This window comes from Apis dorsata, unplaced genomic scaffold, assembly GCF_000469605.1.
Source record: "Apis dorsata unplaced genomic scaffold, Apis dorsata 1.3 scaffold_33, whole genome shotgun sequence".
NCBI classification, from domain to species: Eukaryota; Metazoa; Arthropoda; class Insecta; order Hymenoptera; family Apidae; genus Apis; species Apis dorsata.
The window spans coordinates 85,813-97,843 of record NW_006263335.1 but is presented as its reverse complement, the minus strand read 5'-3'; the positions used below and the strand labels follow the sequence as shown (position 1 = coordinate 97,843).

The window sequence follows — 12,031 nt, the reverse complement described above, 5'->3', positions numbered from 1 at the left end:
CTCTCTCTCTCTCTCTCTCTCTCTCTCTCTCTCTCTCTCTACACTTATCTAATTATCTCTGTCTCTGTGTTTTAAGGAGGGGGATCTCGCAGAAGGCGAACTCTAATAAATTGCACGAGAGATTCGCTTTGAAACTATGCACTTTGACACACTTTGCGAGACATTCTTCCGTTTTTAATGAAAAACGTCCGAGTGCCTTTGACGATGCCCAAGGAAGGGCCATTGTTCCGTTTCCTTCTGATGGTATGGACATAAGTGTTTAGGAAGTTGGTCCCCTCGTGTACATAGTTTTCCTCAACGTAACCTCGAGTCGCGTCACAAATTTATCGAGTTGATTTAGAACGTTTTATCAAACATTCGAAAGGATTTGAAGGGATGTCGAAGGAATAAAATTATGAGAAAATGGTTTCGTTTATTTTAAAATTTGCGACTCGATGGATTTAAAAATCTCTTGGGTGTATAATTTTTATAATTCGATGGCTGCAAATGGAGTTGACGAAACTTGATTACGTTTTTACTTATTAACATTAAAGCACAAGTACGTGGAAAAAGAAATTAAGAAATATCCGTGACTTTTGTTCTCAACTATTATTCCTTCGTTTCGTTGCTCTCCAATATGGAGGGAGGGATTTAAAATAATTATGGCGTGCATATATAATAAATTGAAACATTGTATCTTAGTGTTGCTATTGGTTTTAGCTTTTTCTGTTTCTTGGTCTCCTCTCACGCGATAGTAAAAGAATAATGAATAGTTTATTCGATATTGTTTCATAGAATTTCGTTCAAAAATCCTCTCATTTTCTTTTTTTTTATAATAACTTTTTAATATTCTCGACAGATAAAGTCTCTATCATTCGAGTAGAAATAATAATAAAATATTCTTAGGATCATCTGTATTATGGACAGATTGGACAATTTTTAATCACGTCGAAACTACTCTTTCTGCCAATAAATTGGAAACTCTTAAATTTCCCTTCTTTCAACCAGTTAATTTCCCTACAAAATCTTACCGAATATTTTTATTATTTTTACAACCATAACTTTGCTTCAACGAGAAATACATAAATATTAAAATCCTGGAAAACAGAATTCACTCAAATCTTTTCTCTCGATTACATATTTTCCCTATTCTCTATCTCCTAATACACCTTTTCTTTTTCGTTCATACGTCCAAACTGTGCCCTCCTTTCGTGCAAAAAAAAATAGAATAAAGAAAAACTATACGAAGAACCAATTCCCCCTTCCTCCTCCCTCCAGAACGATAAAAGCAAAACTTTCTTAACCTCATTACTTACCCAACGACGCAAATTTCCTTTTTAGCAAAATTCTTTTTACCCCCTCTCCGTCCCACCTCTCGTTTCGTTCACCGGACACTGTTTGGGGAGAGGAGAGGGGAGAATAAAAAAGGAAAGGATTCGTGCCGTTGCCAGGATAAATAACGCAAAGCAAGGCTCGAGTTTTGCTCGATAACGATGGAAACACGGTTGGACGAAGCAGGAAGAATCGGTGGACAAGGAGAGATTGTGGAAAAAGTTAAATAAATCGCCGTCCAAGTTCTCGAAAGAGAAGTATCTTTCCTCTTCTCTTTGTTTATTTCTAAGATCTTTTCTAAAATCTTCAATGCTTCTCGTCGTTCTTCTTTTCGGGAGTGGGGGAAGGAGCTAAGTTGCCATTCTCTCCGCCAGGGGGGAGTAGCGTCGCGGCGACGTTGCCTCGTTTCTGTCTCTCTCTGTCCCGTCTTCTCTCCGCCGTTTCGCGAACCAACGAAAAGCTAATTGAATTGTTGATGAGTTTACCACGGTACTTAATTATTCGCCTGTTTGTTCGACCTAGTTAGCACACGTCGAATTGGCAAATTTCGGGTCGGGTTGGTTTCGATGCGCCGATTGCTAATTATCGCGCGTAGTTTGGAGGGGGGCTAGGGGAAATTCGCTGGAAATTCGTAATTAGATCGATGGTAAATATTTATGAAAAGGTATATATTATGTAACTGTTATGATATTGTAATCGATTGTTAACGAAATTGAATAAGAAGAAGAAAACTCGTTCAACTTGAAGGGAATTTTAGGTTAATTTTCTTCCTGATTACAACCCACTGATTGTAAACAAAGGAAAGATATAATTTTTAGAGAACAATATTACTCTTTATCTTTAATTTATTATTTCGTCATAACGCACGTGTATAATATACGTGTATAACAAAAGAATTATTATAAAATTGAATTTAATTAATTTAATATATATTATTAATTTATTAATTTATACTATATTAATTTAATATAGGTTAAAAAGGAAAGTAAGGAAGTAATCAATACATAAAAGATATATATAATACAACTTGCAATATAACTTTAAATAAAAAAATTAAGGAAAGAAATTAATAAACGAATTAATACATAAAAATGAAAAGAACAAAACGAAATTACAGTTTTTTAATATAACACTGTAACAATAAAAAATATACTTACATTATTAAAAATTATTAAAAATTATGCTAGTTTTGTACTGTTCCACGACTCGAGTTGCTACGAGTGACTTGGACATTTTTAATTAAATAAGACAAGATCATTTTCACCTGTTATTAAGAATCGCTATCGATCGCTTCGATCCTTAACCCATCCAGATATATATAATAAATCTCCAAAGCGTAGAATTCGATCAAAGTTAGTAAAAAATTAATCCCCGGGACGACTTGGCGCGTTCAAAGAGACCGCATCGCTTGATTTTTTAATTAAAAAACGCGGGGGGGGGGGGGGGAAAAAGGGGAAGAGTTTAAGGGGGAAAGGGGGGGGGGGGGGGGGAAAAAGGGGAAGAGTTTAAGGGGGAAAGGGGGGGGGGGGGGGGGAAAAAGGGGAAGAGTTTAAGGGGGAAAGGGGGGGGGGGGGGGGGAGGAAAGAAGGGGAGAGATTAAGAGAGAAAGGGAGGGGAGGGGAGGGAAAGGACAAAGGAATCGATTTGCCGTGCACGGGAAGCATCGATTTAAACGCTTGGCTCTCTCTTGGCTCGCAGTTTTAAAGGACAGGCGCAAACTCGAGAAGAGAGCCGGCTCTTTCAGGGAGAGAAGAGTAGCGAGAACAGCAGTAGAACAGGAGGAGGGAGAGGAGGAGGGGGGTTGTATCTCGGTTGAATCCCGGTTGCCCGCCAAACAAACAAACCTTAACCGAGATTTACGAAGGTCTGGAATTAAGTTGTTGGAGGTAAGCGCGATTAATGAAAATGACCTTTCTAGACGCGTTGTCTCCTCTCGAATTGTGCAAAAAAAAACATCGTGCAGAAAAATCCTTCGATTCGATTCCAGCATATTCAGATAGGATATATATTTTTTTTTTCTATTAAAAATCCTTCGATTTCATTTCAGCATATCCAGATGGAATATTTTATTATTATTATTATTATTATTATTTTTAAATGTTATTTATTTGAATTTTGAAATTTGAATAATTTTATCCCGCTTCAATTTTAAAAAATTATTATTTTTCGTATTGTAGAGAGTGTATTGTATATCCTTTGATGGAGTGGAAATTGGAGGTTAAAATTCTCTATTTACGAATTTTGGAGGAATTTTGTTCGAGGCATATATTCGAAATACCTGGATCGAATGCGAACTCTTATTGTTCGATCGATAAATCGTGGATAAAGAGGAGAACTGTTTTGAGTTCCAAACGCAATGCTCGAATGGATTAAATATCGATGAAAACTGTATCGAAATGATATATTGCGATGTTGGACGATTCTAAGATTCTTAGAAATTTATTACGCGATAATAATAATAAGATAATATCGAATTTTTCTTCGTTTATTGGAGGTTAAAACTCCATTTATTTGGCTTGAATTTTGGCGTATATAGAAATATCTGGATCGAATGCAAACTCCTATTGTTCGATCGATAAATCGTGGATATAGAAGTTGAAATATTGTAGGAAAAGGATATATGTTGGACGATTCTAAGATGATTCTTACAAATGATTTATTACGCGATAATAATAATAAAATAATATCGAATTTTTCCTCGTTTGTTGGAGGTTAAAATTCTATCTAGAACGAATTTTGGTGGCCATTTTGATCGAATTTCGATCGACGAATCACAGTGAATTACGATATATCGTGATGTTGGACGATACTTACAAATTTATTACGCGATAATAATAATAAAATAATATCGAATTTTTGCCTATTAGAGAACTCCATTTATTTAGTTCGAATTAGATCGATGAATCACAACGAGAAGTTGAATTACTATAGAAAAATGATATTCAAATGATATATCGCGATGTTGGACGATTCTAGGATGATTCTTACAAATGATTTATTACACGATAATAACAATAAAATAATATTGAATTTTTTTTCGTTTATTGAAAGTTAAAACTCTATTTAATCGAAATGAATTTTAATCGATATCGAAATATCTGGATCGAATGCAAACTCCTATTATTCGATCGATAAAATTATAAATAGCGAGGAGAAGTTGGAATTAAATTAAAATTAGAAAAACAGTATACAAATGATATATTGCGATGTTGGACGATTTTTATATGCGATTTTATTATGCGATAATAAAAATATCGAATTTTTCTTCGCCTATTGGAGGTTAAAACTCCATTATTTATTTGGTCGATGATAATTTTGATCGAATTTAGATCGAGGAGAAGTTGAAGTTTCATAGGAAAACGGTATACAAACGATGTTGGACGATTCTTAGAAATTTATTACGTGATAATAATAATAAAATAATATCGAATTTTTCTTTGCCTATTGGAGGTTAAAATTCTATTTATTTGGTCGATGGTGATTTTGATCGAATTTAGATCGAGGAGAAGTTGAAGTTTCATAGGAAAACGGTATACAAACGATGTTGGACGATTCTTAGAAATTTATTACTAATAATGATAATAGTGATAATAATAATAAAATAATATCGAATTTTTCTTTACTTATTAGAGGTTAAAACTCCATTTATTTGGGCCGAATTTTGATCGGTGGCGATTTTGATCGAATTTAGATCGATGAATCACAACGAGAAGTTGAATTACTATAGAAAAACGATATATTCAAATGATATATCGCGATATTGGACGATTCTAGGATTCTTAGAAATTTATTACGCGATAACAATAATAAAATAATATCGAATTTTCCTTCGCCTATTGGAGGTTAAAACTCCATTTATTTGATCGATGGTGATTTTGATCGAATTTAGATCGAGGAAAAGTATCATAGAAAAATGATATTGGACAATTCTAGGATTCTCAGAAATTTATCACGCGATAATAATAAGAAAAATAACATAAAATTATCGTTCTTCTTCCCCTATTAAAACTCCATTTATCTGGAACAAATTTTTCGATCGAATTTCGATGGACGAATCATAGAAGAAATTGAAATACCATAGAAAAAACGATATCCAAACGATGTTTGGACTTGGATTCTAGAACGATTCTCATTGATTTATTAATATAATAATAATAATATATATAACAATAATATATATTAATAACAATAATAATATTATAACACATAGCAATAATAATAATACTAAAAATAATATCGAATTATTAATCCTTCTGTTTCGTTGCGGTAATTGGTATACGACGTATATCGATCTTTAATTCGAATTATACCCGATCGTCAAATACGCGTTGTATCACGTATATAACGCTTCGCCGACGGATAAATTTAACGTTAATTTGTCGCGATGAAATTACGAAGAATATTTCGATTTACCGGGAGGGGAGGCCATGCGTGGCTTTGTTAATAAAAGATTAATTTACATCCCTATATATTTGCAGGAAAATTACACCGCCCGGTGGCTCCTCCCGACCCGCTGCAATTCAATAATTTTGTAACGCGATAAAATATTCCGAAATATATATAATATATATATATATATATTATTAATGCAATCGTTTTAGTTAATGAAATTCGATGATATCCGTTACCACCGTCATTAATCGTGTTTCCGTGTTACATTTAATATCTTCGTTACATAATGATAAGATTTGTCTATATTCCCCTTCTCTCTTAACCCTTTGCTCTCCAATGAGCACCACTGGGATTATTGCAACGGCGACAATATTTATTTGTGTTCGATTCTTTTAGAATATCGCTTCATAAACAGGTTCCTAAGCTCTTATAATTTTATGAGGCATTATTTTATGGTAATCTTGTGAGGCCATTGAACGTGCTGGTCTGAGTCTGAAGTTGCTGCTTCAACGAAAGAGGAGAGCAAAGGGTTAATTTATTGTTGACTGGAAAACAATAAATAAAATCTATTTGAATTATATATAATTGTATCTGTTTACGAAATATTTGAAATACGTGTATCGAAATATAAAATTTCAGTGAATTTTAAATTTTACAAAATTTAAATCTTAGATTGATGAAACCTTTGAAGAAATCGAGATTGGAGAAATAGGAAGTGGTGTCATCGTTTAAATTCCCCTCTCCCTGAATTTTGATTCAAGAATATATATTTGCCGTAAGACCGCCCATTGAGAAACCGCAGTGTATATATACACAGAATACACGAGCCACTCGAGGAGCCAACACGAGATTCGATTATTTTCGAGTGGTCTCCAAACCGATTTCGGATTTCTTCTTCAGGACCCTCCTTGCAGAGCAAAGAATCGTCCCCTCTGACCCAGTAGAAGGAGAGGAGGCCTAAGAAGAAAGCAAATTTCTGATTGAAGAAGAAGGAGGAAGGAGGAAGGGAGGGGGTCTTTGTACTTATTTTCCACTTTCCCTTCTCTGCTGCTCTCCACCACCCCGTTTTCCCTTTCACCATTCCACTTTTCCACGCGGTCGATCCTCTTGATCCTCTGGATCCTTTTCCTGTCTTCTTCTTCTTCTTCTTCTTCTTCTTCTTCTTTCATTAAATACATCGACTTCTGACGAGATTCAATTTTATTCGGCGGATTGCGTTTCGTTGTAGTCCCCTGCACACCGGTAACCGGATCCGGATCAGAGTCAACTTGCTTCTTCTTGTCTCCTTTTATTTCTCCTCTCTCTTTCTTAAATCTTTCGTCTTCGGTTTCCTTAATCTGTTTTCCTTTCCTCTTTTTCAATCCTCCATCTTCTGTATTTTTTCTCTTCCTTATTTCTCCTTTATTATATATCTCTTTTGGTGTAAGGGCATACAAGTGCAGTTTTCGTATCTCGGGAAGTCCGCCATTCCATCCACCTGTCGGGCAAAATGTTGCCATAGTTCCCCGATATTCGATGTTCTTGTCGATTTCCGGCACGAGGGATGTTTCCCCACGAGTGGCTGTGTTACGAGAATCACGTCGTTTCCTTTTTTTCTTTTTTTTTTATCCGTCAAAAATATTTGAAACATCGGAAGCTGGGAGAGAGAGTTCGATTATTCTCTCACTGAAACCGAGATCTTATTAATTATCTCCCTTGATTTTGAGCATCTAATTGAAATTTGGAGAAAAATGATGATTGTAATCTTAGTGATATTGGGGAAGGGGGAGGAGATCTTGGAATTGCATTTTTCAATCGTTAGCAGTCAATTGGAGAATTCATCGTTTGGTAATTTACATTTGTAATTTACTTTTGTAATTTTTGACGCTTTTTCATCGTTGGTGTGTTTTGTTCCGTTTTGAAAACGTTTATATTATCGAGGAAAATTTATTTCGAATACTACCTCACGTGTCCACGTTTATTTGCACAATAAATGTAAATATATATATAAATTCTTCAAAAATAATTCGAAAATTTAATAAAACTGTCCTAATAAATCTGATAAAACGGATTTTCAACTTTTATTCTTCGATACGAGAGCATATATGAAAAGAAACATTGAAAATTTTTAAAATTCGGAAAATACGATATAAGTTCTTAACTTCCCTTTTTCGATCAATTTCAGAATCCTTCCTTCCACGAAAATATATATATATAAATTCTTCAAAAATAATTCGAAAACCGTCCTAATAAATCTGATAAAACGGATTTTCAACTTTTATTCCTCGATACGAGAGCATATATGAAAAGAAATATTGAAAATTTTTAAAATTCGAAAAAGACGATACAAATTCTTAACTTCTCTTTTTCGATCAATTTCAGAATCCTTCCTCTCTTTCGAGCGAATTCGAATCAGTTTACCGTTCGCGGCGCCATCTGGAAACAGCGTTCTTTTTAACCGTTTCGTTACTAGGGCCGCTACAGTCGCTCTGCACAAGACGCCGCGTGTCGCACGTGGCACGAGGAGCGATTCGAGTACATTTTTCTCTGACAATGTAGCATCGATATTTCGTTTTTAATCGTTTGTTTCACACCGTTCTCAACAGTTATTATTATTATCGCACGATTATATCATATTATTATATAGTATGTAATTGTTATTCGATTCCAAAGTGTGATTAAATGTGATTAAATACTTCGTTCTTCGAGAAAAGTTTTTCTTCCAATAAACACGGTGAAAGCAGTGAGGCGTAAACGCGGCCGCCGACGATCTTTCTCGAATTTCCAGTCCCGTGCGACGATTTCTTACTTTTTGCACTCCAGCTTGGGAAATCGGATATCGAAACTATTAGATTGGAAAGTTGTTGCGGTTTTTAACTGTTAAATTCAAATGCACATATCTCAAACAAAAGTTTATTAATCGAAATAAAAACCATTGGAATCTATGCTCTTTTGACAACGAGAGAAACAAGTTTTGTTATTCCGGTTGAATAAAATTCTAGAGTCGTGGAACTAAGATAGAAAAATTGTTCGAATTTATTTCTTCTCTATTATATTTTCAACATAAGAAATTGGAGAAACTAATTTGAAAATAAAATAAACATCACATTTTCACAGAGCGAAAAGTACCCTTTAAAATTATATACAAAATCAAATTTAAACATTTATCAAATCAAAATAAACCGTGAAAACTTTCTTTCTCAATCTAATATTTACAAATGCTTCTGACTTGGAGAGAACGGTGTATCTTAAAAGTCGTACCAAAGATTTAAATTTGGAAATTTTAATTTGGAAGACGAAATCGACTGTAATAATTGAATAATCTTGGATACCTGATCTAAAAAAGGAACTTATCCGCACATATTCGACACACTAGACGCACAAAACTAACAAAGTTGCACACACGCGGAACGATGGATCGGATCGATGCGCGGTAATTAAACGAAATTAGCGGCGCCAAGTTTAATCAGTGATTCCGGATTTTCGCGCCACGTTTGGCCCGCATACGCGAAATTCTGCGCTTTCAGAAATTATGCTGTCGGCGACGCGCGTGGGCGTCGCACAAAGGGGGCATAAATCGTGCATAGAATTCGGTTCCCCTCCCTCCCCCCTCTGTGTTTTAATCGCGAACACGTGGAAATTGCGCGACCAACGTTCGACAACCGATCGGCGGCCATCCTCCAAACCCACTAATCAAACTTGCCACCGCGAGGCCAATTTGTTCAAATGTTAAAATCGCGTTCGATTCACTCAGACTCGTTTCCATATCTCCAACGATTTCGAATATATATATCGACACGGTCGACCCATCGGGGTGGTCCACAGGCATTGCTTTCCATCTCCAGGCATGGAGATGGTTCTATGCTTAGTTCAATATGTTCTTGATTGTGTATTCCTCGAAAGAGACACAATCTTATAAAGGGGGTCCAATCTTGGTGAACAGATATGTAGGTGTATCTTGGTCATGCTGGTCTCTATTTACCGATATCGGATGAATATAAGATTCTTCAAAGGAATTTTTCAGGAAGTCAATAGATTAATGAAATTGTATATTATAATTATAATAATTATAATAAATTAATGAAATTATTGAAAAATTTTGGAATAACTTGGCAAAATATAAATCTTTTTTTTATATTTAATTTTATTTAGTATTTTAAAATTCAGAGTTTCATCAGAGCACCTTCTAATTTCATAAAATTATTCAGATTATTTATAACTAATTTAATTTTAGAAAAATATAAATCTTTTATTTATATTTAATTTTATTTAGTATTTTAAAATTCAGAGTTTCATCAGAGCACCTTCTAATTTCATAAAATTATTCAGATTATTTATAACTAATTTAATTTTAGAAAAATATAAATCTTTTATTTATATTTAATTTTATTTCATATTTTCATTAGAGCACCTTTTAACAATTCAGACTACTCATAATTAATTTAATTTTAGAAAAATATAAATCTTTTATTTATATTTAATTTTATTTCGTTTTTAAAAATTAGAGTTTCATTAGAACATCTTTTAACAATTTCACAAAATTATTCAGACTACTCATAACTAACTTAATTTTAGAATAACTAGAAAAATATAATTCTTTTATTTATATTTAATTTTATTTCGTTTTTAAAAATTAGAGTTTCATTAGAACATCTTTTAACAATTTCACAAAATTATTCAGACTCATAACTAATTTAATTTTAGAATAATTAGAAAAATATAAATCTTTTATTTGTATTTAATTTTATTTCATATTTTCATTAGAGCACCTTCTAACAATTTCACAAAATTATTCAGACTACTCATAACTAACTTAATTTTAGAATAACTAGAAAAATATAATTCTTTTATTTATATTTAATTTTATTTCATATTTTAAAATTTAGAGTTTCGCGAACAACAATTTTACAAAATTATTTAGATTTGGACTCATAACTTGGACATTCACTTCGCGCGGTAAACTAAACGCAAGCCACGAGCAGTTTAGTTCGAACGAAGTGCCGCCAGAAGAATAAAAAACTTATCACCTCGTTAAATCCAGTTTAACGTTTTCTTTTCGTTCCTTTATTGCACCTCGAAGGGGGTCGATATTTTCGAAATTAAATAACAGAATCCCTTCCCGATGGATGATTTGAACGGCCGATTAAATTTGAATTCCTTTCGAGAAGAAGAAAAACCTTTGAGGCTCACCTTTGAAGCAAATCTTGTTCCTCTTGAACGCGAGGACGGTGTCGTTGTATTTGGTGCCGGGGGGCGCGGTGACGTTGAGCCTCAACGCCAACGGGATCTCGGCGCTGACCAGGCCCGAGCACGGAAGCCTGATCCTGAACACTTGCAACGCGACGGGCACCTCTCCCCTGGCCGAGACGTTCACCCTGGGGGGGAGCAGCGCCATCATCCCGGGGCCGACACCCCCTGGAACACCTACCACGTCGTAATCCAACTCCATCGAGTAGGGTAACTGCGAACAGACGGACAACGAGTGACTTTCTCGAAACGAAAATGGAAAACTTCTCGCCCCCTCCACTCGCTGTGAGTTTCTGTAGTTGGAAATAATAAATAAAGGGGAGAAGTGAAATTCGAATCGAGTGGAAGAATATCTTCCAATATACTTACACTTTCGAAATGGTAAAATTAATTTAGAATTCAGTTCATTCGTTTAATAAGATTTTACTTTTCATATACATATATATATTAGATTATATATATAATAAGTATATTTATATATAAGTATAATTATATATATATAAGTTTCTATTTATTGGTTTATAAGTTTCTTTTTTCTCGGTAGGAAAAGAATAACATTTGTCGCATTATACATGAACCGTTCTGCATCGCCTTCTTATCCTCTTCCAAAAGACAGTTTTTCTCTTACCATCCAATGCAGCATTTTGCATTGTCGCGATGAAAAACGATGTCTCGTCAATTCGCCAATTCTGACCGTTTTTCTGCTTTCAATTTATCAAGCTGATTGTAATATTTTGCAGGATTGATGGATCGATGGCTTGAGGAAGAGAGTTCACAGTAAACTATCCCACCAAATGGACAAAAGAACTTCTTTCGGTGTGAAGTCCAGACTTTTTATGTTCACATAAAAATAGGCAGTTAAAGCCGTTCCTAGCGTGACGCGAAAGAAACTAAACTGAGACACTCTAATAATTATAATTTCGTGAAATTTCGAACGAAATGGTAAAACTATTTATCCCCGAATTCATTTCATTCGTTGATAAAATGAAATTTTAATATATGTATATAGTATATAGTATAATATATGTATATAGTATAATTTAATTGTCGAAAGTAAAATCTTATTTTTCAGCAGTATCTATATCGCTTCGGTGCGACGGCA

At 34.2% G+C, this 12,031-nt stretch overlaps 1 protein-coding gene across 4 annotated transcripts in view; it reads right to left on the bottom strand.

Annotated features, from left to right (window-relative positions):
* LOC102679681 (tyrosine-protein kinase Drl-like) overlaps nucleotides 1-12,031 on the bottom strand; it is a 105,937-nt gene that overhangs the window by 19,104 nt on the left and 74,802 nt on the right. For all 4 annotated transcript variants that reach the window (XM_006608293.2, XM_006608296.2, XM_006608294.2 and 1 more), the window contains one exon: nucleotides 10,873-11,143. In XM_006608293.2, coding sequence (XP_006608356.1) covers nucleotides 10,873-11,143 — 271 coding nt within the window. The remainder of the gene's footprint in view (nucleotides 1-10,872; nucleotides 11,144-12,031) is intronic.